This window comes from Nicotiana attenuata, unplaced genomic scaffold (genome assembly GCF_001879085.1).
Source record: "Nicotiana attenuata strain UT unplaced genomic scaffold, NIATTr2, whole genome shotgun sequence".
In the NCBI taxonomy this organism is placed as follows: Eukaryota; Viridiplantae; Streptophyta; class Magnoliopsida; order Solanales; family Solanaceae; genus Nicotiana; species Nicotiana attenuata.
Genome location: NW_017671774.1, coordinates 36,057 through 62,407, shown reverse-complemented (window position 1 = coordinate 62,407; position 26,351 = coordinate 36,057). Strand labels below are relative to the sequence as shown.

Here is a 26,351-nt window from a genome sequence, read left to right as displayed (position 1 = left end):
GGCCAAATGAAAAATATGCAATGAAAATTGACTTCATCTGAAAAATATGAAGTTTGGACGAATAGTCCCAACAGCTGAGAGTATAAAGGCTATATGGAGATATTGAAATATGATTAGTATTATATTGCAAAAAGAATCCTTGATATAGATTTGTTTATTCTAACGAATATTGTCAAGGTTTTGTTGTTTATGCAAATGCAGGCATTTATTAATGTCCGTTCTTCAAGCAATCTATTTGTATGTGAGGAATTGTCATATTATCATTTCACAAGATGTGTGACTTTTCTTTGAAGAGAAGATTCCAATAATAATGAACAAGTTGATGTTTGCTTATCTCAATTGAAAGAAGAATATTGAAGGAGACTGAATAAATCATATATTTCATCAAAGTTCTTTGTCAGACACGATCTTCAACAGAATGATGAAATAGATGTTCAAGAAATTCGTTCAAGCTCACCAAGGCATTGCTGATCTCAATATTAGAGAAGTTGTTAGACAAGGTTGGAATTCGTCGTGATATTTTCATCAGGGGGAGGCAAATATGTGTTGTACTCTTTTTTCCTTAGCTAAGGTTTTATCCCACTGGGTTTTCCTGGCAAGGTTTGTAACGAGAAAGCAAATAAAGCGTATTACAGATATGTGTACTCTTTTTCCTTCACTAGGATTTTTTTTCATAGGGTTTTTTCCTAGTAAGGTTTTAGCGAGGCACATTATCTTTGGACATCCAAGGGGGAGTGTTATGAAATACTTGATTATGGTGGATGTCCATAACTCCTAAGGGAGTAACACCCACTACTCTTCTCCATTAACCTCCCACTACTTCTTACCATTATGGATGTAACTCCCACACCTCCATGATCTTCCCCCATGTTCTCAGTAGTTAATAATATGTTTATGGAGTCCCTTTGTATTACCTATATCATCCTATAAATAGAGAGTTTGGGCATCACATTGTACACACTTGAATACATGGAAGAAATAGATTCTCTCCTCTCTTTCTCTCTATATCTCTTGTCTATTTTTTTGTTTTATGTTATTACTTTGAGCTTAGTTTCTTAACAAAAACTGCTTTCTTTCAAATTTCAGCTTCTTTAATTTCTTGTACTTCAGTAGTTTGCAACCATTATGTGAAAGCTATTTAGTATTTACAATTCTTGCTTATTTACTTGTTGTTTATACTTAAAGTCACAATTGTAGCATGGCCGGGAACCACACTAGTGGATCTTGAGGGGTGCCTAACACCTTCCACTCGAGATAATTTCAAGCCGTTACCCAATCTCTGGTTTTCTAAATCCAATTTCTTCTTAGTGTCCTAATGCACTTAATCATTAGGTGGCGACTCTTCAAAATTGCAAACCAAATTCCCAAAAGGAAATGAGTTGTCCGCCCAAATGTCATAAACCCGATTTCGCGAGAAAAAGGGGGCATCGACAGCAAAGTGACGGAGTTCCTCGAGGCACACAAAATAAAGAGGATCATATCGACACCATATCATCCAACTGGAAACGGACAGGCTGAGTCAACAAATAAAACTATCATTCAAAACCCGAAGAAACGATTGGACGATGCGAAAGGAAAATGGAGAGAAGTTCTACCCGAGGTCCTTTGGGCATATCGGACGACATCGAAGTCCAGCACGGGGGCCACCCCGTTTTCCTTAGTATATGGCTCCGAGGCCCTCATCCCCGTTGAGGTTGGAGAACCCAGTGCCAGGTTTCGACACGCATCGGAGGAGTCAAATCACGAGGCTATGAATGTTATCCTCGAGTTATTAGATGAAAGGCAAGAAGCAGCGCTTGTTCGGATGGCCGCACAGAAGCAAAGGATCGAAAGATACTACAATAGAAGGACTAATCTTCGACACTTTGGAATCGGGGACTTAGTTCTACGAAAGGTCACCCTCAACACACGAGACCCTAATGAAGGGAAACTAGGACCGAATTGGGAAGGACCGTACCGAATCCTCAGAGTTATCGGTAAAGGGTCTTAGAAACTTAGCACAATGGAAGGTGAACAACTGCCAAACAACTGGAACATATCATTACTCAAACGATATTACTGCTAAGGTACGACTTTATCCTTTATCCATTTGAGTTTAAAACTAACTTGTTATAGATTTTCGGTCGAAGCTATCGAAGATACGCGATCTCGAAGATACCTTTTTTACACGAATACCTTAGGTTTTAAAGCATACATTGCATTCTTTTTTCCTTAGCTCGGATTTTGTCCCAACTGGGTTTTACCGGCAAGGTTTTTAACGAGGGAACAATTATGTGCTACCCAAGGAGAACTCAACAGTATCCAAGGCTTCGTTTCAATCAACCTCGAATACTGGGGGGCATTCCCCTCAGAGATTGTATTTTCAAGGAAAACACTTCACGCCTAAGAGGGCCTCGATAGGAAAACGTTGTAATGGGCCAAATGGTCAGATGAACCGTGTCCATATAGAATAGTCGAGCCCTGACGACAGAACATGTACGCATATATCAAATTAATTGAAGAAGCATTCTGTTTATATCAAAGAAGTCTACCATTATACGAGCTCTACACTTATAATCCTACGGGAAACGGCTCAAGATCCTAAGCATAAAAGCACCCCCAAATACTCGGGGACTGCCATCGACAGTCAATACATCCAAGTCATCAAAAACTCGGAATCAAGAGATCTCAAAGAGGCACCCCCTCGAAACAAAGTCCAAGGCCGATATACTTGGGGACTAACCTATTGCGAACAAGTTCAAAAAGTTATCGGGAAACAAGTCCAAGTGACATACCCGAAGGCTACGGCCATATTAAAGGCTACGGCCAAAATAATGCAGCTCAGAGACATCCGACTTCCGCCACAAATTAAAGGCCTTCAAACACTTTGTAAAAACCGGTTAAATCAATCTACCCTAGGCAAAAGCAAAATATAACGGGCTTCGATAAACTCAGCCCTTGAATAATTTAAAGGCTTCGATAATGTAAGCTCTCGATAAAACCTCAAAAGGTGTTCGATTATCAATACACAAACAAGGTCGCAACATGTCGAACCTTCAAAAAACCCAAGGGGTACAAAAACACATGCTAAGGCATAACTAAATTTTTACTATGTCTTTTAGCCAAAATAAGGGGAAAAAATTAATAGCCGTTATAGAGGCCAAATTGGCCCAACTTATAGAGCCTAAGGGCCAACTTAAAAAGCCTAAGGGCCGATATATAAAAGCCCAGGGCCAACTTCGAAAGGCTTAAGGGCCAGAAACTTATAGCTCGAAACTCCGTTCTCGACCCGGACTCAAGAGTCACGATATCCCAAGCTCACTTCAGGACAATCTAAACAAAGCTCGAGGATAATTGTATCTATCGATAAAAACCTAAGGGTTTATTATGTTCTGACTCTGAATCAATACTCTAATTGATCGTTTGAATTATTGGAATCTTCCGCAAATGTAACAAAATTCAATACGAGTTGAGGATAGAGCGAAAAGATACTTTATATTCATGAGGGGTGTTTTACAAAACATATTTTACAACGCCCGCAAGGGGCCCTTATACTGAAAAGGAAACAAGAACCTAATCTATTTTCGAGGTCATATCCCCGAGAGCGCCATCCTCATGAGCTGCACCTTCGGCAGCTCTATCTTCGGGAGCCTCTTCTCCCTCGAGAACATCTTCTTCACCTTCCCCGTCCCCGGAGCCACTCTCTACATCCTCATCGTCGGAAGAATCAAGAAACCTGGCATTGGTTTCCCGCGCCTTTGCCTCGGCTATCTCCTCGGCAAGGTTGAACCCTCGGGCATGGATTTCTTCGAGAGTCTCCCTTCGGGCCCGGCACTTGGCCAACTCATTGCCCTATTTTTCTCTGTCAGAAGCCTCCCTCAACTCAGCTTGAACAGCCGTGACATCCCTTAAGTACATGGCAATGGATTTTTCAGCTACAGCCTTTGTCTTCTCAGCTTCGGCCTTAGCCTGTACAGCTTTGGCTTGGGCTCTAGCAAGCTCTGCCCCTAACTCCTCAATCTTCTTGGCCTGAGCCAGACCCTTCGCTTCAATGCCTTGGAGCCGAGTTTCAGCCGAGGCCAGTTGGTCTGTAACAGCTTCCTTATCGGCAGCGAGCTGATCCATGTTCTTCTTCCACCTATGGCAATCAGCTTTAACTTGATCAACCTCGCTCCGGAGCTGCCCAATCACCGCCAACTTTTGCTGCAGTTGAGATATCGTTGTCTTAGCCTCTGAAGTAGATCCAAGAAGACCGTACCTTGTTGATATCACGGTTACCTGCTCATCTAGCTCGGCTTCATTTTTCTGGGCTTTGGCCAACTCAGTCCGAAGAGCCTTTAGCTCCTCCTCCTTTTGGCTACAAAGGAGCCTCAGGGCCCTCTTTTCGCCCGAAACTTTCTTGAGCTCGACCTCACATTGGCTCAGCTTAGCTCTAAACTTTACAATGGAATATACATGAAGTGAAGATGTATCAGTCAAGGGAAAAGAAAGAAAGAGGAAAGTACGAATATGAAAAGTAAGTGTTTTACCCGAGAGAGGAGATATTGAGCTTCTTCAAACAGGGCGGAAGCATCATTGAGGTCGATAGTGTCATCGATCCCAGCGAAGCAACTCTGAAAGGGATCTTCTTCGAGGACCTTGTTTGGATCGGGCATACGCAGAGTGTTGGCTTCCTCTATTGCCCCCTCGGAATAAGTTGGTAGAGAAAGGGAGTGACCTGTTGTCATGGCCCCGAGCTCGTCGCTCAGGGCGTTCTCATTAACTTTGGGGGTATCGGCATTTACCCCTTCCGGCATATTTGATGAAGGCAGAGGAACAATCTCAACCTCCGAGGACACGGGGGTCGCATCTTTCTTCGGGGTTCCCTCACCACAAGATGAGGTCTCTAGTTCGGAGGGCTTGGCGGCTTCGATGGGTTTCCTGGCTCGAGGCACCAGCGCTGACTCTTCACCATCATTTTCTTCGTCATCCGGGGAGCAGTGGGCCGAATTTGTGCCCGCTTGAGCAAACCTCTTTCGCAGCCCTTCGAGCATGGGTTTTCTTATCTTGAGGGTCTTCAGGCTTCGAAACCCTCTTCCTTTTATTGTCCTTCTCCAATTTCGAAGGCTTGGTTTTTTCCCCGGGCGGAGCCGGCCTCATCTCGGATGCATCTCCAAGGCCTGCACAAGTTAACGCGAGCAAGTTGACGCCACCAATATATGAAAAGTGCTGAAACTTGGGAAAAGCACTTACCATGGTTCTTGGCCTCCCACTGGCCCTTCGATAATTCACGCCACTTGCGCTCATCGTAGAAAGAGGTGGCGGCTAACTTTTGGACTCAATCCTCGAGGTCTGGCACCGCGAGGGGCGCCCAGGCAGTGGCTGCCAAAAGAAGGGTAAAGGCATTATGAAATGTGAAAGAAGAACATGAATAGATACCGAGGAAAAGAATTCCACTTACGATTAAAGTTCCACCTCTCCGGGAACGACATTTTATCCCCGGGGATGATATCCAAAGTTCTTACTCTAACGAACTGGCTCATCCAACCTCGATCTTTGGTCTCTTCAGTGCTGGCAAAGAAGGATTTTGTTGTTCGACGTTGCAACTTGATAAGCCCTCGTAATAGCTGGGCCGATATAGTCGAATCGGGTGGCTGAGGGTGAATTCCAACCCCTCAGCCTTTTCGGAAAAGAAGTGCAGCATGATCACGATGCGCCAAAAGGAGGAGCGAATCTGGCCAAGGGTGACTTCGAACGTTTTGCAGAAGTCAATCACCACCGGATCAAGGGGACCCGGTGTGAAGGGGTAAGTGTAAACACTTAAAAAACCCTCCACATGGGTAGTAATGCTTTCCTCGGGGGCTGGGATCTGAACCACGACCTCATTTCCCCAGCCGTAGTCCTTCCTCACATCTTTAAGATGCTTCTCCGATATCAAACTAATATATCGAGATGCATGCTTGCATCGGCCTGGGACATCAGGGGAATTTTCAATACTAAAGTCCTTTTTAATGACACAAGGGCCGGGGGTGATCTCCTCAAGATTTGCTGACACCACCGGTTTGGCCGGCCGGAAGGAAGAAGAAGACGACGTTTTATCCTTTTTGGGGACCGTTTTGGACGTTTTAGCCATGATTTTAAGCCAAAGAATACAGGTTGTATCAGAATGTGGTGTTTTTCACAAGAACTTGATGTTTTCTGGCACTTAAAGGGGCGGTGAAAACAGGTGATTGAGAGAAAGAGATGAGGAAGGGGAAGATGTAAAGAAAGAGCAAAGTTCTCTACTCAAAAGAATAGCCTCATATTTATAGAAGGGCAACGACGGTTCGGCGGCACTAGTGGCCAACCAATACTGGCGTGCATTCAATGTTTTGGTGAAGTGGACCGAAGGGACGTTTCAGTCACTTCGAATGCCTATGTCACGCAAAAGACGTCATCATTAAAGACTTCAGGAAAGCAATGATCAAATCGTTTCTTATCATTTGATTCTAAGAAACGCGGGGACTATCTGTATATGGTCAAAATCGTATGCCTCCGATTTGTAGGCTCGAGGGTCCGTCATGGGCCCGAGTTCGGGAGAGGTCGAGATTCGAGACTAGTGCATCAAAATCAAGCTCGAAGACAAAGCGCAATGTCCGGGGATAGGAGTACGAGGAATACCAGGCCCAAGTATGCCCGACTCCGAAATAGTACCGTTATGGATTTGTACCGAAGCAAGCTAGACTCCAACCACGTCCCCAAGGTCATATAGCAAATCCCGGAATATGATTGTACTATTCCGTAATAGGCGGTTAGACAACTGTAGCAAGAATATTCCTTACTATAAATGGAAATATACCTTATTTAGGGATTCCGCTATTATATAAAGGGGACCCCAATTATTTATAAGACCATCTTTGACGGAAAAAAGAATATACTCTCTACCTTTTTCGCCTATTGTTCATCAGCTTTGTCCTTGAGCTCTATTGTTCTTACTTTACTTTTCTTATTTTATTGCTCTTAGCACATCTCGAGGTCACCGTCTCGAGGTCACCACTGTCAAGTATTATTGGTTTGATTCACTTGTCCTTTTCCATTCCTACTTCATATTTCTTGATTTCTAACTGGTATTGAACTAAATCACGTATCTTTAAAACCACAAATCAAATTTAATTGTTACTCGTATTTTTCGACGTAAACAGTCATATAGTTTAATTTGGTGTAGCATGTCAGTTTCCATTTTGATTAGGATACAAACTAAAATTTACATGTAATTGCTTTATAATTAATGACATAATTATGTAAATATATTTGTATCAATAATGCATAAAAATACTTAATTTCACTTATCAGGATTACATTGATATCAGGACCCGGGGTAACCAACTTTATCTTCCCTCAGAAACACCATATTAAAAAAAACAAATTGAAAAATGGATAAAAAGGGCAAGATATTAATAATGGTTACATGTATAGAACACACGATTAGTCGTTTACATGAATGATATTGAATATTTCACCAAATCGTCAAAACCAATTTGACTTGCTAACTAGAGTACTAGACCATCAAAACTAACCAAATGTATGACACACGTATGAAGTATGTATCATTAAAAGGTAACCATTAAATATTTGCTTTTAAGGTAATCATTAACTATAATATTTATTTAACTCAAAAAAGGTGAAGTAGAAGCCCCAAATTTTTAAAATGGTAGCTCAAAATCCACAGGCCTCTGAATATTCCCTAAGATATAGACACCAAAATTCAGCCAAAAATATATATCAGAGCCAGGTTTCGATCCTGGGACCTGTGGGTTATGGGCCCACCACGCTTCCGCTGCGCCACTCTGATTTGTTGTTCTTCCCTCACAGTAATATTTAATTAGACTATCGAATAGCAAAAGAAAAATAAGCCCAAAAGTCCCTTGAACTTCCTTACAATAACTTTGCCTTCGTATCTTCGATTTATATTTCTATTCGCTGCCATATCTTTTTTGGTTTTTCACAAAATTTGCTAAATTTTCTATTTCCAATTTTTAAACATGTATGGGTAAGGGGAAGAAGAAAAAGTTTTTATTTTTTTTTTTAAAAAAAAAAAATTTTACACCCATTTTGCGAAAATTTCCAACCGGTACCACTAAACTGTACAACTTTCATGATTTACTGCATCATAAAATTCATCTTTGAGTTGTACAATAATTAGAAAACAAGAAATTTAACTACAAGATTTGTTTGCCAATAACTAAGGTTTTTCTTCTTCCGACAGCTAAGTTTGAAAAATACTATAAAATATAGCTATTTTTTGGTTCTGAATGTATTTGGTTAATTAAAAGTACAACATGATTGATTAATAAGAAAGTTCTAGCTTTTCAGGTTGGACACTAAAATCTTGCAGTTAAAGCCTCATGGATGCTTATATTCATAAAGTAACTTTCACTCTCTTTCACATTCTTGTTCAAGAACTAGATGATATCCTAGGACTACTATTTTATTATGTTTCATCTTGGGTTTTCAGTGTTGTTAGAGTTTGTCATTTGGTGCGTAACAAAATGGAAATATTCTTTATCATACATTTCTACAAAAAGTTCACTGCAACTAGCCTCAAGGTTGTTTTGAAAATTTTTTGTGCCAACCACCAATTTGAACGAGCATCAAGAATCACTAGAGACATGAAGTGTAAAATTCAATTGCATGTCACGCGAGTTGTGTTCACACTACTCTTCCGTTTTTCATAGTGTTAGAGTCTTAATTATTATTTTTGCTTTTCATCTATTTCCTGATTGGCTGATTCTTATGATGTTGTTATTATTTCTATGGTTTCTGTTAAAGGTAATGATTTATTGTCTATTTTCGTCTTCTTGAACAGAGAGTCTATCGGAAACAATCTCCCTCTGGGTAGGGGTAAGGTCTGCGTACACGCTACCCTCCCCAAACCCCACTTGTGGGATTTTACTGGGTCGTCGTCGTCGTCGTTGTGACAGTTCTCATAAAAAATGTGCATAGACAAAAGTTAAGAGCATTTCACTACAGAAAAAATGAACCTGCCAAAAGATCCATGGCTCGATATGGTGAGATTGACTAATTTCATCAATGTTAGCTGGAAATGAGAAAATACAATATCCAATATACAGAAAGTATATCTGGTCAAGATTATACAAGTGTTTAAGATGAGACGGTCCGCGCTCCTCTCAGTGGAGTCTCTACTACAGCTAAATACATTTTTACAAGCTTCTGCAGAACTTGTTCGCATCTGAACCCACAAGTAGTCTCAGAAAATATCCAACAGCAATGATAATTCAAGCTGCAGTGACACCTTACGAGCTTTCTACTCCGTCCTCAATCACAAGAAGAGGGTGGCTCAAAGGCAGATCAGTGAGTTAGTGCCCATTCTCTTGGGCCAAAATGACAAACCAAAGGCATTCAATGGAAGTTCTGTCACCTAGTCAGTAGAGCCTAAAATAATTCCGCGTCCCAATATGTATAATATCTAGCTGTCAATGAAATGCATCAGTTCATCTTCAAACTGAATATTAGTTCAAGTGGGATGAGCAAGAGGTCCGTTAACCAAGTCCTTGTAAATAATGAAGAATATCAACTTATTCTTGGAGGAGGCGGAGAGGATGGCTCTCTGTGATGAAATAACTTGACCAGTGACCTACGCTCACAGTCCTGCAGAAGCAAACATTCAAACAGGCAATGAAATTCCACAGAACTGCTTTTACACAGGTAGACACAAAATTATGTGTCCAATGTTCAACCTAGCAGAATAATGGAGTAATTAGTGGATCACATATGTTTCAAGCAAACAAGTTCATCTGTTGGTGTGTACTTATACTAAAATGACACTGAGAGCATCGTGTTTTACATGTTCAGTTCCTAGGTTTAATGAAAGATAGAGCAGCACAAGTGACATCAAGTTGTCCCAACTTGATAACATGTCAACTTATTTTAGGAAAACGGTGTTAATATTCAAACTGACACAAAACAATATTGCAAAATCAAATCACAAATAGCTTATCCTGGTTAGCAGATAGACTGAAGCAGGTTAAAATACTGCAGAAACATATCTAGCAAAACAGTTAGTTTTCAAGAGCAAGCAGATGATTCAACAGTGACCATCTTTGTTTGTTAGTTTCGCAAGAGCTGTAAATAAAAGAATTAAAGAGGGCCGACGAATCCTCACCTTAAACATATTTAAATGGAATGGTTTGTCTGGATTCATTCTCTTCAGTTTTAGGAATGTATATGTGAAGCTTAGTTGGTCACGTGAAGTAAATCGGTCAACTTCATTGAACCAGAGGCAAGAAAACAAATTTGACATTGGTGTGTGTGCTCTGACAATAAAAGAACCTTCAGGCACATCTGCAGTATGCCGGAAAACCATAATTAGTTCAACAAACTGCATATGAAAGAAGAAGGTAACAAAGAATAAGATAAATAGTAAGCATGAAAATGTCCACATACAGCTCGGCAGAGGAAGATTTGGATCTGAAGGGTCAAATTTGGTAAGACCATCAGATTGGTAAAATGAAAATTGTTCGTCAATGGCAGTGTGATTGTACTTATTTAGACGCTTATTTTGGAGTACTTCTTCCCAAACACAGTGCCGAGTATAATGATTTGAAATGGCATACTCAGAGCCAGTTTGCCACAAGAAATGATCAATTATCAACAGTGGATCAGTTGTGAGCCGCAGTTTGCTATCAAGCCAAATAGAGTACCTAATAATTGCCAGAAGAGGAGAACAAATTCATCTTCAATTGGAGCAAGTTGCATAAAGAATGAAAATCCAGCTAGGAATATGGAAAATCACCTAGAAGAAGGAAAGAGGCGATGTGTCAAAAACTTTGGCACTTTCCCTGTTTTACGCATATCTGTGTACGGTAAATTCTTGACGACAACTAATTTCCACAAACCAACAAATCCACCATCATCAGGTGTGCTTCCTTCTGTTGAGAGCGTGGAAAGAGTTTCCTCATCGACAAACATAACAAAACATACATTCTTCTTCGAATACTCACTGATCTGGAAAGGAAATGATCAATTCAAACTAAGCACATGTTATATCTGCTTTGGGATTTCCAAAGATACTTCTGACATTCTGTAGAATATTGCTATAGTGAGTCACTTAATATTAGAGAAAGAAAACTGATGTATCCGCGATACATGTGTTAGAAAGTTTTTGATCTTTAAAAAGTTACTGCAATTTCCATTTCCGAGAATAAAGACAGAACAAAGAGAGTTGAATACTACAAGGTTATTAGAATGAGAATGAAAAACAAAAAAGGAATATTCCAGCCTTTGAGGTGCTTAATAACTTCGGAATGGATATGACCAAACAATCTAAATGGATATCATTCCAAGATAGAGGAATAAATATGAAGAAAAAAAAGGCCAAATCATTACCAATTTGCTTGTTGGTCTTCTTAGAAAATCGGAGTTTCCAAAAATACATGATGATACAACCACTCTGCATGTACTCATGTATCTTTTATCCTCCTCTTTCAAATCAAATCCAGTACTTGGAAAACCTTCAGCTCCCCTAACAAAACCACAACGAATTGTTTGATTTACAGCAAAAAATGATTGTTCTCTTTCTTCAAGGGTCTGATGTCCACCAAATTTGGGTTCATGAGCATCAATATGGGAAGCTTCCTTTTCTGTTCCCATATATCCCAAGGAAAACTGGGTGAAATTCAAGAAGTCCTTGGGTTCAATAAGAAAATCGATGGAATCCCTAAATGCTACTTCACAAGGAAAAAAACCTGAAAAATCAAATAGAAACAAAATAAGGATTTGCCAATTTCCTAACTGATGTCAACAAAGGATAGACTTTCCCTAACTGATCTCTAGAAGTTATGAGAATTCAGCATACCCACGTGATAATATATACTTTTTGGCACTTTTGAAGCAACAAGAAAAAGTGAAGAGGATAGAATAGAACTCGAAACTTGTTGTATGGGGCAAGCTTTAATGCATATCTAGGCACTCCAAATTAATTGGATTAAACACATAGAAAGCTGTTTAAGCTTTGTTGCCACCAACCTCAACAAGATAAACCGTAAACGGTTTTGAACTTCGACCTCGAAATTCATTGATAGATTACATAAGACAGGTAATAAACTGATCTTATATAGCAGGCAATATGTACTCCAAAGAAGAGGTTTACTGAAGTCATACTTATCCTCATATCAACCTTTTCTATTTTTCATGGAACCTTTTTCAAAAGAGACTTATGTTTCTTTATAATTTTGTGATATCATTATATATGCATTTAGACATTTTGACGTGTTGCTCACCAGTTTGTCCAAAGAAGGCCATTCCACTGCAGAAGATTGAAAAGAAGGTGCTTCATACTAAAATCAACCTACATAAGCTTTATTAACCGTGTGTAGAGTTACCAACAGATTGAGGTGTATACGAAGAAAATTAAGTACGTATTATGCTTAGCTTAGTTCAATATGAACTATTTTGGATTATGGAACAAGGCACACAAATGGTGGACACTGGAACAACAACAACAACAACGACCCAGTTAAATCCCACTGGTGGGGTCTAGGGAGGGTAGTGTGCACGCAGACCTTACCCCTACCCCAAGGGGGTTGACTGGAAAACCATAAAAATTTGAAGCACATCTTCTTCTTATCCTTGTCATTTGGAGTATGCAGTCAATTCCATAGTTTCTAAGCTAAGCATAATACGTACTTAATTTTAGATATAACCAAAGAGCTCATTCGTAGGCGATGTTTTAGAAATTGTTATTCTTTTTACCTTTTGATAGCCATTAAAAGTAATTAACGACATAGTTTCTAAAGGACGTACTTCAGGACTTATAAAGACAACTCAGAGATCTGCACTATCAACTCTTAGATTGCCTTACAACCATGAAACAAACAGGTAATAAGAGAATGGACAACTATAGTTCTCCACATGTATCTCTCTGCTTATTAACAACTGCGGACAAGTGCTTCAAACTGACTACAAAGTTCTAGGATCTAGGCTGCACTAATTCTTGCTAAAATGTAATTGTTAGTTATTATCTATTTTGGCCTGGATAAGTATAACTTCTCTTCCATTGCCTGCTTGCGGGAAACCTCACTTGATAATGACATAAACTCATGCAAGAGTCTAAACAAGCATAGTAAAGGTGAGCCTTACGCTGCCTACGGGGTTTCTTTGTTGGGCGGTCTGGGACATCATGCCCAATATAATCTTCTTGTAATTCTCTCCAAGGCAACATGCCACGTTCCAGTTTACCTGCAAAGCACAATCGGAAAACATGTTTTTGAGTAATATCTAAATTTAGAAAAAGCTTATCAAAGAATTTATAAACTCAAAGCATGAGAAGCTAGTATGGGTAAAGCAGGTCTGCTATCCTTCAAAATGTCTAGGATATTAAAGTAGTCACAGGGACACAGAAGATTTGAACTTTATCGGTTCGAGTCCGGTATTATACCACAGCTCATTTCATTTACGGGTTCAAAATTTAATACTTGTAGTTATTTAGTGAACTTTTAACACATATAGAGGGTTTTAAACCAAAGCTACTGGATTCGGATGAATCCATAAAATGTGCTCTACATCCGTCCTTGCTGGGACGCCGCCTGCCCATAATATACTCACAGTAGTATTACTCTATAAGTGTAAAAATCCCGGGGAGAAAGAGTAGGAGTTGAAGCAGTTACTTATTAACATGTACAATCTTAAATGAATGAATTATAACATCCAGTGCACTAGAGGATAAGCACATACAAGTTTAAAGCTTACAGCTCAAAGTTTGGCCAAGAAAATCAAAAAAGAGGTACCTAAGATTAGAGGTGGATCCAAGATTTGCACATCATGGGTTCGAACTCTAATATATTTGTACTTATTTAATGGATTTTCTAACACATACCCAGGAGAGGAGCCAACATAGAAGCTACGGGTTTGGCAAAACCCAATAGCTTTGGCTCAAAACCTATATTTGTATTAAGAAATTCACTTAATATTTATAAATAATGTATCCCAAACCCATTCTGCAAAAAGAGTTGCAATACAGAACCCATAAACTTAAAATCCCGGATCCGCTTATGATATACCGTGTTTGAGCCAAAGCTACAGGGTTTGAATGAGCCAATAAGACCTTAACTATATCCGCCTTACCTAAGATGGAAAGCAAACCATCCATTTCAACAACAGGCCGTTGCCAAAATGCAATAATTCAGTTTTATCAGTAACTACAAAATTTTCTAATGGAAATGTAGAATGAAATGAATTATGAGCATGTTTGGATAGTTGATTGTAAATAACTGATAAGCATTAACTACGGATGGCAGTTAAGTGTTTGGATAGAAGTGCTGAAACGAAAAGTGTTTTTGTTTATTACCATGGAAGTGCATCCCTAAGCCAAAAACAGCGAAAGAGATAAAGCAGAGGACAGCAAGTGAAAACACCCAAAACAGCAATCCGTTGTTTGAAAACCGGCTCAACTTTCGTCCTCCTCTTCGAGAAAGTTCAGTATTGTTCTTATAGAGACCCATCACTCACAGTCACAACAACATCCCTCCAAAAACTCAAACATCAAACTCCTCATCTGTCATAATCAAATGGATCAAGAAAATATGAACTTGTTCAAATACATCGAAACATTATTACATAATGCAGAAATGTGTAACATTTGAAAAAAGCATTGTACCTATTCATTTCCAATTCAGATGCTTATAAATAAAATTGGGTTTAATTGAATTTCATGAGAGAGAGAGCGGTCTGCATCGATATTTGTAAATAAATTTGTCTTTTAGATCGCTTTTACTTGTCGGGAAGAAAAAAAAAGGATCGTTCTTTTACCAGAGTAGTGTGATCTGAGTATAACAGACACAGACCGTCGGTGGGCTCGCGCCGAGTAGAAGCTGAGCCACGATGAGTAGCTCCTTTTACACAATTTTGGACAATCTGAGTAAAACTTCTGTTTTCTTTTCAATTATGACATTCTTTCTATTTTAAGATGTCTTCAAATAATTTATAACTTCACTTTTATTTGTCCACTATTCTAAAAAATTTTACTTATACACTTTCACGTATCGGAGAGAAAATTAAATTGCTTCTTCCTGCCCTTAATGGACAAGTAATCAATAATGGACAAGTAAAAGTGGTCGAAGAGAGTATAAATTTTCCTTACATTCTACTGTCTCTCTCCAATTCAATTCGTGTGGCTAAGCTACTCTTTTAAATGTATTTTAAAAATGAGATATTTTTATATATATTAGAGTAAATTAATTCAACATTCACTTTTTATGTGACATATTTAAAATCGTGAGTTTTCTTTTTCCGAATAAAATTACAAAATTCCAAGGGTACTTTTCGAATGTTACACATTTACTTCAAAATTACAGAATAAAAAAATGATCGACTTAAGACTAGACAGAGTGATTATATGTTTTCTTGATATAAAAAAGTTAGTGCCACGCCCCAAACATGGGGGCGTGGCTGGCACCCGGTGCCATACTTGCCCGAGCAAACCACTCTGTAACTCATGATCATTCGACGAAAACTAGAACATACATAGGTTGAATTGGCTGAACTCGGACGTTTGGACATAAGAATTGTAAAATTCCAAAAAAAAGTGAAAAAAAAATTCAAGTGAAAATGGTATTTGAAAATTAGAGTTGTGTTTGGACATAAATATAATTTTGGGTTGTTTTTGAAGTTTTGCGAGTAATCTGAGTGAAAATTTTGAAAAATAGTTTTTTGGAGTTTTTCAAATTTTCACAAAATTCCAAAATTCATCTTCAAGTGAAAATTGGAATTTTTATGGCCAAACACTGATTTCGAAAAAAAATAAAAAAAAAATCGAAAAAAATTGAAAAAATTCTTATGTCCAAACGGGCTCTCATTCTTTCTGTAACTAACATGGGCCAACATGGCCACAACTCGTAATCTATAACTATAAGTGGAAAAACGATATATCAACGATCCATCGTACATAAAACATGAATACACATAGGCCGTCAAGGCCTCTGACATACTGTACATAATAAACCTGTGTCTGCAAGCCTTTAAGAGTATTTGACATCGAAACGGGACAGGGTCCCAGCCTATTCATAAGTTTGTAGCAAAACTCTTACACGATGACTTATAAACTCGGGTGCACTCCAAATGAAGTGGAGTCTTACCGATCTTTCGTTGAATGCTAACCTCGTCTACTATGAGGACTCATCAAATTAATTACCTACACCTGCAGCATAAGTGCAGCGTCCACAACAAAAAGGACGTCAATACGAATAATGTACCGAGTATGTAAGGCAGAACTAAAACATAACAATAAGTCAATATCAATTAGAGAGATATAAGAATCAACCTGAACCTCTAAAGTGTCATTGAGAGTCATGATATGCATACTATTTATACTTATATATTTAATGCCTCTCTTTGGGACTATTATCCATATCGTAACGTGATTGCCAACTGATCAGTCGTAACTGCCCGATAGGCCATAACACGGTGGTAAATGCATAACTGCCCGACCGGCCGTAACTCGATGGTAAATACGTAACTTGCCAACCGGCCATAGCTCGGTGGTAAATGCATGACTGCTCGATCAGTTGTAGCTCGATGGTAAATGCGTAACTGCCCAACTGGCCGTAGCTCGGTGGTAAATACATGACTGTCCCATCGTAAAATGGTGATTTGATGGTGAATTTATAAAAAGCAACCCGATGTACTAAAGCTCTCGCCATGCGCGAGGTTCGGGAAAGGGTCAGACTACAAGAGTTTATTGTATGTAGTCTTACCCTGTATATCTGCAAGAGGTTATTTCCATGACTCGAATCCATATCCTCTTCGTCATATTGCAACAACTTTACCAGTTAGACCAAGGCTGGAAATCTATAGCATAAAAATATAAAGGGCCAAATACATGTACGGACTCTTAAAGTTGCCCGAAAACCCCATTTATACACTTGAACTTAGCCTTGTTCTAATTGAATACAATACTATGTTCATACACATCCCTATTAGGCACAACTAGCTGACTTGGCACATAACGTGGGTCGCACAATATTTGAGCGCATGAATGTTATTACATGTGGACTCTAACGGTAATATTTTTAAAAAATAAAATAAATATATACCTATTTACACCCACCTGATTTTATATAAACCCTAATTTCGATTGGGGTCCCCCGTTCGTTTGTTTTTGCCTTCTTTGTCCAAATTAGGTTGAGAGACATCTTCCTCTTTCCAATTCTTCTTCCTTTTTTAAGAATTCTTCTATATTTCTTTCTAATTCTTGCCTTTCGTCAAAACAGTTTTAGTATCGAATTCGTTGAAGGCACCTTCCACTAATGTTGTATACTGTAATTGTGATCAATTAGCAAACTTCAAGATATCATTGACTGATCGTAACCCCAGGTCGAAGGTTTTACGGTTGTAAAATTAGAAAGGTAAGCCTAATTTATAGTAATGTCGTTATAATCTATTCATTTTGATGATTCTTCTTAAATTTTCATCTTCCGTTTCTTGGTTGTATTTGTAAAAAATGGATGGATGCAATTACTTTAGATGGTTTGATAAAGACTTCTCTTCTCAAGAAAATAGGGTGATTTGTGGTTTGTTGAAAAAAGTCAAAATTTTGGAGAGGGATCGAGCAAGAAAAAAATGGACTATCATACTTCTTACGGCTTTGTTGGTGCTGATTTTATGGATATGGCTACGGAGTGATTGTTCTGTTTGTTAAGATTAGTGGCAGTAGTTGGGTGTTCTTTTTGCTGGTTTGTATTAGTATGGCTGATTGTATTGGGTATTGTCTGTTGTCATTTTGTTTAAAAGGAAGCTGCAGACTTGTTTGAATTAGTACAATGGCTGGCCTAGTACAAGCTTATGTAATTTTGTTTGAATAAGTTTAATGGCCGAGTCTGAATTTGTATGTAAGAAATTTGCAACCTATTTTGTCTTAAATCAATTGCTGCCTTGTTTTTTATAGCTGTTGTGTGATATTGGCCAAAAAGAAATGCAACATTTAAGAGAAGTTGATCACAATTTGGTGCAAATTCAAACTAGATTAGAGTAGCTCTGATAGGTTACAAGTACTTTGGTCATAAGTACTTTACGTTATGTTTTGATGATCTAACAAACTTACTATCCAGAATCAGATAAGGAACCTGTTACACATTTACAAGACCTTAAGATCACAAGGTTCTAGGTTAGGATTCAGCGTGGGATATGATTCAACTCTTCAGAGTGGAAGGAACAGCTGAGGGAACAAGTCCCTACCAGTTCCTGAGGGACTGTATGAAGTCAACTCTCCAGTTGGAAAGTTGCTGCCTGCACACGCTACAGTGCAGGAACGGTGCAGCAGTCAACTTTCCAAGGAAGAATTTTTACCTACCTTTCTTACATCATTGTAAGTGATGTCACACATGTATATATACAATCAAGGAAGGTAAAATATATTCACTTGAACACTTAGAGATTTCACTCAAGCTCACTCATGTGACTATCCAGCAAGCAAGTTTCAAGTGCTTCAAGAACAAAGAACAAAACAACTACGGACCAGTTCCCACATCGAGTCATTGTATGTCCTTAGTTGAGTTGTAACTTTGTAATAGTTCTTCAATTGTAGTTCCTACCTAGCTTGTTTAGAAGCATTCTGTAGGAAACTCTTTGTAAACCTTAAACTTGTGTGTTTGAGTCTTGGCTAGAGTTAGTCATGTTGTAAAGTCTTTGTACTAGAGTTATTACAAATTGGCTTGTAATAGAGTATTACAAGTTAGTGAGGGATTAAGAGGTTAATTCCTAGGTTGCATAGATTGTAATCTAAAAGTTTCTCAGTAGTAAAGTTGAAATCCTACAAGGGTAGGTCGTGATTTTTAATCCCGTTGAGTTGGGATATTTCCATGTAAAATTCCTCTTGTCATTTACTTACTGCTGTGTGCGTACGTTCTAGTGGAACTAGTAGAGAACCTGGTTCTCTATAGAGTTTGGCGGACCCTTATATTCTATCAATTGGTATCAGAGCAGGTTTTTTCTATCAGGTTAACACCTAGAAAGAATCCTCGTGGTTGCTCCTCCAAACTTCGAAGAAAGACGATCTATTTACAGACCACCTAGGTTCAATGGAGAGTATTATGGATGGTGGAAAACTAGAATGCATAACTTCATCATGGTTGAATATTCCGAGCTATGGGATGTCATATGTGATGGACCCTTTGTCCCTACCAAAAACCTTGGTGACCCACCTGTAACCATTCCCAAGACAAGGAAAGAATTCAATGATGCAGATAGAAAGGCCATAGAGAAGAACTTTCGTGCAAAGAAAATTCTGGTGTGTGGTATTGGTCCTAATGAATACAACAAGATATCAGCATGTCAGTTAGCCAAAGAAATCTGGGAAGCCCTTCAGACAGCTCATGAAGGAACAATACAGGTCAAGCAATCCAAAATCGACATGCTCACAACTGAATACGAGCTCTTCAGGATGAAAGACGATGAATCTGTCCAAGAAATACATACGCGGTTCACCTCCATCATTAATGAGCTTCACTCTCTTGATGAAACTATTCCAAGAAACAAGCTGGTTAGAAAAATCCTCAGTGTGTTGCCCAGTTCTTGGGAAAGCAAAGTGAATGCCATTACAGAGGCGAAGGACTTGCAGGAGCTAACTATTGATAAGCTTGTTGGCAATCTAAAAACATATGAAATGAAGAAGAAAAGGGACAGTGAAAGAAGAGAGCCCAAAAGGGAGAAGAACCTGATCCTCAAGACAGAAAGCAATGATTCAAGTGGTGAGGATGGTGATATGGCATACCTGACAAGAAGATTCCAGAGGATGGTTCGCAGGAATGGAGGCATTCCAAAAGGAGGAAGTTCTAGCAAGCCAAAGAATTATGACCTCTGTCATAAACGTGGCAAACCAGGACATTTCATCAAAGATTACCCTCTCTTAACGTAGGATCAGTACAAGAACAACTCTGACAAAGCAGCCAAAAGGAACTCGGTTCCTGATAGACGCTTCAATAGAAAAAATACCGCTGACAATGTCGTGAGACAAGCTCTTGCTGCATGGGGAGATTCATCAAGAGAATCTGGAGAAGATGATGAACCAGGTAGTAGCTCTATGATGGCAGTAGAAAGTGAAGCAACCGAGTATGATTCAATTTTTGCTTTGATGGCCCAGCCAGATGATGAAGATGACGATGATGATGAGGTAAATTTTCTGGATGTTCAGAGAAATCTGAAATCTTATTCTCCTAAGAAACTCATGTCTTTGGCAAATGTGTTAATCGATGCTTATCATAGTCTTATAAATGACAAAGATGTCTTAACAATTGAACTATGAGAAGCAGAACAGTCTAGAGATGACCTAGTAGTAGTTGCAGTTGATTTAAGGGAGACAATTGAGAACCTGAAGAAAGAAAAAGATGGCTTAGGTGAGAAAGTTTTTAGTATTGAGCATAAGAGAGATGACCTCCTAGTGGTGGTAATGGATTTAAAGAAAACAATTGGGGAACTTGAAATGGAGAGCAGGTATGAAAGTTCTCAAAAAGGAAAGGAAGTAGCAAGCGAGGCACACATTGAGCTTGAAAGTAAGTTAAATTCAGTGAAGTCTAGTCTGTGTGTTGAGCTTGAGAGAAACAAACAACTTCAGGAAGAACTAGCTAGAGTGAAGAGTGATCTTGAAAAATCACTCAAACGGACCTGGTCCTCTGATGCTATCACTGCCATACCAACAATAGAGGAAACAGGCAGGGGATTGGGTTTCAAAGGGAAAAGATTTCCTATAACCCTCATAGCAAGTACGTTACTGTACCTGACAATTGGTTTTGCACTCACTATGGTAATAATGGGCACCTTAAAGAAAATTGTAAGGCCAGATTTCAGTCACAGCAGAAAAACAAATCTTTTGCTGTAAAAGTAACTACTGGTAGAGAATCTGGTTCTTCATATAAGAAACACATAATGCCTGCATGGACTAAAAGATCCCTTATTCACCTCTTTCCTCATTACAAGGGACCCAAACTAGTTTAGGTTCCTAAAGCTAACTCCTAATTTCTGAAAGGACGCAACCTACAATGGTACATGGACAGTGGCTGCTCAAAGCATATGACTGGAAGTACAAATGATTTCCTTTCACTTAAGGCCCTGCAAGGAGGGAGTGTATCATTTGGAAATGGCAAAAAGGGATACATTCTGGGAGTCAGAAGGATTGGGAAGTTTCTCTCTCACTCAATTGAAAATGTGTACTACGTGAACGGATTGAAGTACAACCTGTTGAGTGTTTCCCAAATCTGTGACAAGGGAAACAAGGTGGAATTTGTGTCAAAAATATGTACAGTCACAAACCTGTAACTGGTGAGGTGGTGCTAGTGGCAAAAAGATACAAGAATATCTATGTAGCTGATTTTGAGTCTCTGAAGAATGGTGATCTAAGCTGTCTAAGTGTTGTTGATGATGATGCTGAATTATGGCATAGGAGGCTCGGTCATGCAAGTTTTCACGATGTTGAATAAATTAGTCAGAAAGGACCTGGTTTGTGGTTTGCCGAAGTCAAGCTTCAAGGATCACAAATTATGTGTTGCATGCATAAAAGGGAAGCAAGTCAGATCCTCATTCAAGCCCTAAAAGGAAGCCAGCACCGCAAGGCCACTGAATCTCCTTCACATGGATCTATGTGGACCTATGAGGGTGCCAAGCAGAGGAGGAAAGAAGTACATCTTTGTGATAGTTGATGACTATTCCAGATTCACCTGGACTTTGTTCCTCAGGATCAAGGATGAAACCTTTGAAGTGTTTGTTGCTTTTGTCAAGAAGATCCAGGTGAAGATGGGTAATAAAGTAGCCTGCATCAGGTCTGATCATGGGACGGAGTTTGACAATGTCAAATTCGATGAGTTCTGCACTGAAAATGGCATCACTCACAAATTTTCAACTCCAAGAACACCTCAATAAAATGGTGTCGTGGAAAGGAAGAAAGAACTCTTGAAGAAATGGCAAGAACAATGCTAATTGACAGTGGGATCTCAAAGTATATCTGGGTAGAAGTTGTCAATACTGCGTGCTGCTTGGTGAACAGGTGCATGATCAGGTCACTTCTGAACTAAACTCCATATGAACTGCTGAATGGAAGGAATCCCAAGCTGACACATCTAAGAACTTTTGAGTGTAAATTCTTTGTTCACAACAATGGAAAGGAAGCTTTTGGAAAGTTCGATGCTAGAAGTGATGAAGGAATCTTTCTAGGATACTCATCTCAAAGCAAATCTTAATGGGTATGCAACAAAAGGACTCAATGTGTCGAAAAAAGCATACATGTGATCTTTGATGAAGCTCACCTCTCCTGTGAGAAGGACAGACATGTTGATCAAGATGGAGAACCCTTATCTGTTCCAGGTGAAGTAATTGACATGGCAAATGGAAAGGCAGACATGATGAGCCATGTCAAGGAATCCAACGAAGATGATGCAAATACATCTCCATCCATTGGAGAGGAACCTGGTCCCCCAATTACAACAACTGAAGCTGAAAAGAGACTTGTTGATGCAGTCCAAGGAACTCCACTTTGTGAAGTAAGAAGTGCCCAAGAACCCCAGTCAGACATACCTGGTTCCTCTACCAATGAGACTCAGGCACCAAATTGGAGATTCAAAAATTTACATCCTCTTGACAACATAATCACTCCTCTTGACTCGGAAGTGCAAACCAGATCAAAAGAAAGAAACTCACTTGCTTTCTCAGCCTTTCTCTCCCAAATAGAGCCCAAAAATATAAAAGAAGCATTGAAAGATGCAGACTGGATCACAGCAATGCAAGAGGAGTTGCATCAATTTGAAAGGAATAAGGCATGGCACCTGGTTCCTCGACCTGCAGACCGAACCATCATAGGAACCCGATGAGTATTCAAGAACAAACTTGATGAGTTTGGAAATACAACAATAAATAAGGCAAGGCTTGTAGTTCAAGGCTACAATCAGGAAAAAAGGGATTGATTATGATGAAACATTTGCTCCAGTAGCTCGAATGGAAGCCATTAGAATTGTAATTGCTTTTGCATCTCATATGGAGTTCACACTGTTCGAAATGGATGTCAAAAGTGCATTTCTAAATGGCTATCTGAAAGAAAAAGTCTATGTCAAGCAGCCTCCTGTCTTTGAGTATCACGAGCATCCTGAGCATGTGTTCAAACTGGACAAGGCATTGTATGGGTTAAAGCAAGCTCCCAGGGCCTGGTATGAAAGGTTGTCGAAATTCCTTCTAGAAAATGGGTTTACAAGAGGAAAAATTGACAACGCTTTTTTTCTAAAGAAACGAGGGAGGAACCTGCTCATTGTGCAGGTGTATGTTGATGATATCATCTTTGGAGCCACAACTGACTCTCTTTGTGAAGAATTCACAAAACTCATGGAGAGTGAATTCGGGATAAGTATGATGGGTGAACTGAATTTCTTCCTAGGACTTCAAGTGAAGCAATCTCAGAAGGGAACCTTTATAAGTCAACAGAAGTACATCAAGGAGCTGCTGAAAAGGTTTGATGTGGAAGCATCAAAAGTCATCGACACTCCCATTGCCACAGCCACCCGTCTAGAAATGGATGAACCTGGTTCCCTTGTAAATCAGACCATGTATAGAGGGATCATAGGGTCACTCCTGTATCTCACTGTAAGCAGACCAGACATTGTTTTCAGCGTGGGTCTCTGTGCAAGGTTTCAATCCTATCCAAAGGAATCTCATCTGAAGGCTGCCAAGAGAATACTAAGATATCTCAAAAGAACGCAGGACTTGGTCCTTTATTATCCCTCAGGTGACAGCTTAATCTTATTGGACATGTTGACGTTGATTATGCAGCATATCTGGTGGACAGGAAAAGCACTTCTAGAATTGCACATTTCCTGGGTTCCTGCTTAATCTCATAGGGGACATGGAAGCAGAACTCTATGGCACTCTCCACTGCAGAAGCTGAATATGTAGTAGTTGCCTCTTGCTGTGCTCAACTTCTATGGATCAAGCAACAGTTGGAAGACTTTGGAGTGTTCTCAGACTGTGTGCCTCTCTTATGTGACAATAGAAATGCACTCAACATGGCAAAAAATCCAGTTCAACATAAGAGGACCAAGTACATTGATGTACGTCATCACTTCCTCAGAGACAATGTTGAAAAAGGGTTTATATGCATGAAATTCTGCAGCACTGAAGATTAAATTGCATATATATTCACCAAAGCCCTGAGCAGAGAACACTTCGAGCAAAATCATCTGGCATTGGGGTTGATAAAACCTAATTGAGAACCTGGTCCCTCAATGATTATCTATGAAAGAAATGTTCAGGTAAACTCAGCTAAAAGGTATTTTCTGGCAAAGTCTAACTCATCTCTATACCGTTACAGGTAGACACGCTTGATGATTACAGAGCAAATAAGCAGTCGAGGTTGTATACACAGGTTAAAAGGGCAAAGCTTACAGATAAGAGATCAGTTAGGGAACCTGGTTCTCCTAACACAGGTTAGTAGTTTCTCTGTTCTCTCATGCACAATTCTGAACAATTAAAACAAGTGCCACATCATCAGCATGTCAATTTTTAGTTCTGTGTCTTTTGAACCCAAACGTCCCACCGATTATTAATCGATCCAATTCCTTAAAACCTGTCGCCCTTTTCTAACCGATCCCTCTTTCATCATAAATACATCTATCTATGTCATCACACTCCACACATCAACACTTCCAAACCTGTTCCCCATTCTTTCTCTTCAGTTCACCAAATCTTCTCTCTTCTTCTCACCATGGCCAAAAATTAAATAATTTCTAGTATCACCGAGTCCTCACCAGTTGAAACACTAATGCTAGACTCCCCTCCTGACACTACTGATAACTAAAACCCTAGAACAGAGTCAACCCCACACTCCGTCTCCTCTCCTACCCATTCGAGTTCCAGTTCTCAAAAGAGTCACAAAGCATCAACTCCCACAAGAGGTATTTCCCATAGCTCTTCTCTTACCTCGCCAGAAAAGAGGGATGACACGAGTATTGATGAGAATGAAGAAAATCGGAAAATGTCAAGTTTTCCTATAGAAGAAGGGTCAAAGGTAGACCAGACTGAGGAAATGAAATCGTCGACTCAACAAAGACTGCTCCTGAACCCCTGTCCACAGGTACTGCTCCTACTTCTCCTGAGTTTTTCATGAATCTACAAGAAAAGTAAGCCATAGAAAATATGTTGTCCATCGCCAATGAAGGGATTTTTGTCGAAGGAAGTGAGGATGGTCTTAAGACTCAAGGGGAAGAATCTAAGCCAGTTGGAGAGGATAATGAGCTTGTGCATATTGAACCTTTAGCACAGGAAGGTGCTACTGGGGAACCTGCTGGAGGACCTGATCCGCCTTTGGAGGATCCAAGTCCTTCTCAGGAACCCATATCAGTACTGACTCTGCTCTCTTTCCTCATTTAGATATTGAGCCTCTAAGTGTGATTATGCTTGAGACAAGCCCCATGTCTGAAGAACAAAAAGAGAATAGTGAAGAAGATTCTGATGATTTACCAATTGCCAGTTTGCCTAGGCGTAAAGTAGCTGTTGGTGAAGAGCCAACTCCCAAGCGACCCACAACAAGGTTGCAAAAGAAGGAGGCTCTTGAGTCTGCTCTGAAGAACAGTCAAGCGAAGTCACGGAGAAGAAAATTAATGAAAGATGGCAAAATTGTAAATGAGAAGATAGTGCCTGTTGTGAATGTGGATGAAGAAGAAACGGAGGAACCTAGTACATTGACTAGGAAGTTATCATAAAAGCATGGTCTTCTCAAGCCAAAAGGGGGATTTTCTGTGTCTGCTAAACGTTTGACTAGGTCTGATGATGCTGTTGCTACTGAGAATGTGGAAAAAGAATCAGGTGAAAAATCTGTAAAGTCTGATAAAAAGGAGAAGGGCGTTCACAAGACTGCCAAGAGAAAGGTTGATACTAAAGAGGAACCTGGTTCCTCAAGGAAGGCCAGAGTTGGTGATCCGGGGAGTGCTGCGAAAGAGAGATTGAGAAGTCAAAAGGTACTATGGGGACGCACATTTGCCTCTGATGTCTTGGGGGAAGCTGGTATGAGACAGTTAGTTGAGATCTGTGATTTCCAACAATGGACACACTTGTTCACAAGTGATACTGCTAGGGTATATGGGGAGGAATTTCAAAGTTTTTATGCCGACTTGTTCAAAGTTGAGGATGGTCACATTTGTGCCTTGGTGAATGGGGTTGATATGGTAGTGGACTCCGCCTTGCTAGGATCTATTCTTGGTGTGCCTACTGAAGGGATGTCTAGTGTTCAGAGAGCTTGTACTCAGAATTTTAGAAACGCAATCTTGAAGGACATAGCAGTTTAGCAGGGGGAACGGGTTCAGAAGAAGGACCTCCTTCCTGTTTACCAACTGCTATTTGAGATGGTAAACAAAGTGTTGCTGCCTCGAGCT

At 39.6% G+C, this 26,351-nt stretch overlaps 3 protein-coding genes and 1 non-coding gene across 6 annotated transcripts; 1 reads left to right on the top strand and 3 right to left on the bottom strand.

Moving 5' to 3' along the window:
• Positions 1-3,552: 3,552 nt before the first annotated feature.
• On the bottom strand, positions 3,553-5,012 carry LOC109210143. The gene is made up of 3 exons (XM_019373516.1): positions 4,509-5,012; positions 3,874-4,416; positions 3,553-3,831 (listed from the first exon to the last, which is right to left on the bottom strand). The coding sequence occupies exons 1-3, from the start codon at positions 5,010-5,012 to the stop codon at positions 3,553-3,555; spliced, it is 1,326 nt and encodes a 441-aa protein (XP_019229061.1).
• A 2,705-nt stretch (positions 5,013-7,717) lies between these two features.
• Positions 7,718-7,789, bottom strand: TRNAM-CAU. Its single transcript has one exon. It is a non-coding gene; the product is annotated as a tRNA-Met (tRNA).
• Positions 7,790-8,973: 1,184 nt separating this feature from the next.
• LOC109210146 lies at positions 8,974-14,911 on the bottom strand. Of its 3 annotated transcripts, none has more exons than XM_019373518.1 (8): positions 14,612-14,911; positions 14,303-14,509; positions 13,096-13,194; positions 11,344-11,702; positions 10,751-10,962; positions 10,402-10,658; positions 10,121-10,299; positions 8,974-9,606 (listed from the first exon to the last, which is right to left on the bottom strand). In XM_019373518.1, exons 2-8 carry the CDS (start codon positions 14,454-14,456, stop codon positions 9,529-9,531), a joined length of 1,338 nt encoding a protein of 445 aa, XP_019229063.1. In that variant the 5' UTR covers positions 14,457-14,509; positions 14,612-14,911; the 3' UTR covers positions 8,974-9,528. The 3 variants fall into 3 exon arrangements, with proteins under 3 accessions (XP_019229063.1, XP_019229064.1, XP_019229065.1); XM_019373519.1 differs by having other exon boundaries at positions 14,764-14,911; XM_019373520.1 differs by lacking the exon at positions 14,612-14,911 and having other exon boundaries at positions 11,344-11,701; positions 13,094-13,194; positions 14,303-14,454.
• A 4,164-nt stretch (positions 14,912-19,075) lies between these two features.
• Positions 19,076-21,861, top strand: LOC109210142. Its single transcript, XM_019373515.1, has 6 exons — positions 19,076-19,153; positions 19,271-19,744; positions 19,865-20,119; positions 20,264-20,439; positions 21,248-21,379; positions 21,678-21,861. The coding sequence occupies exons 1-6, from the start codon at positions 19,076-19,078 to the stop codon at positions 21,859-21,861; spliced, it is 1,299 nt and encodes a 432-aa protein (XP_019229060.1).
• The last annotated feature ends 4,490 nt before the right edge of the window (positions 21,862-26,351 follow it).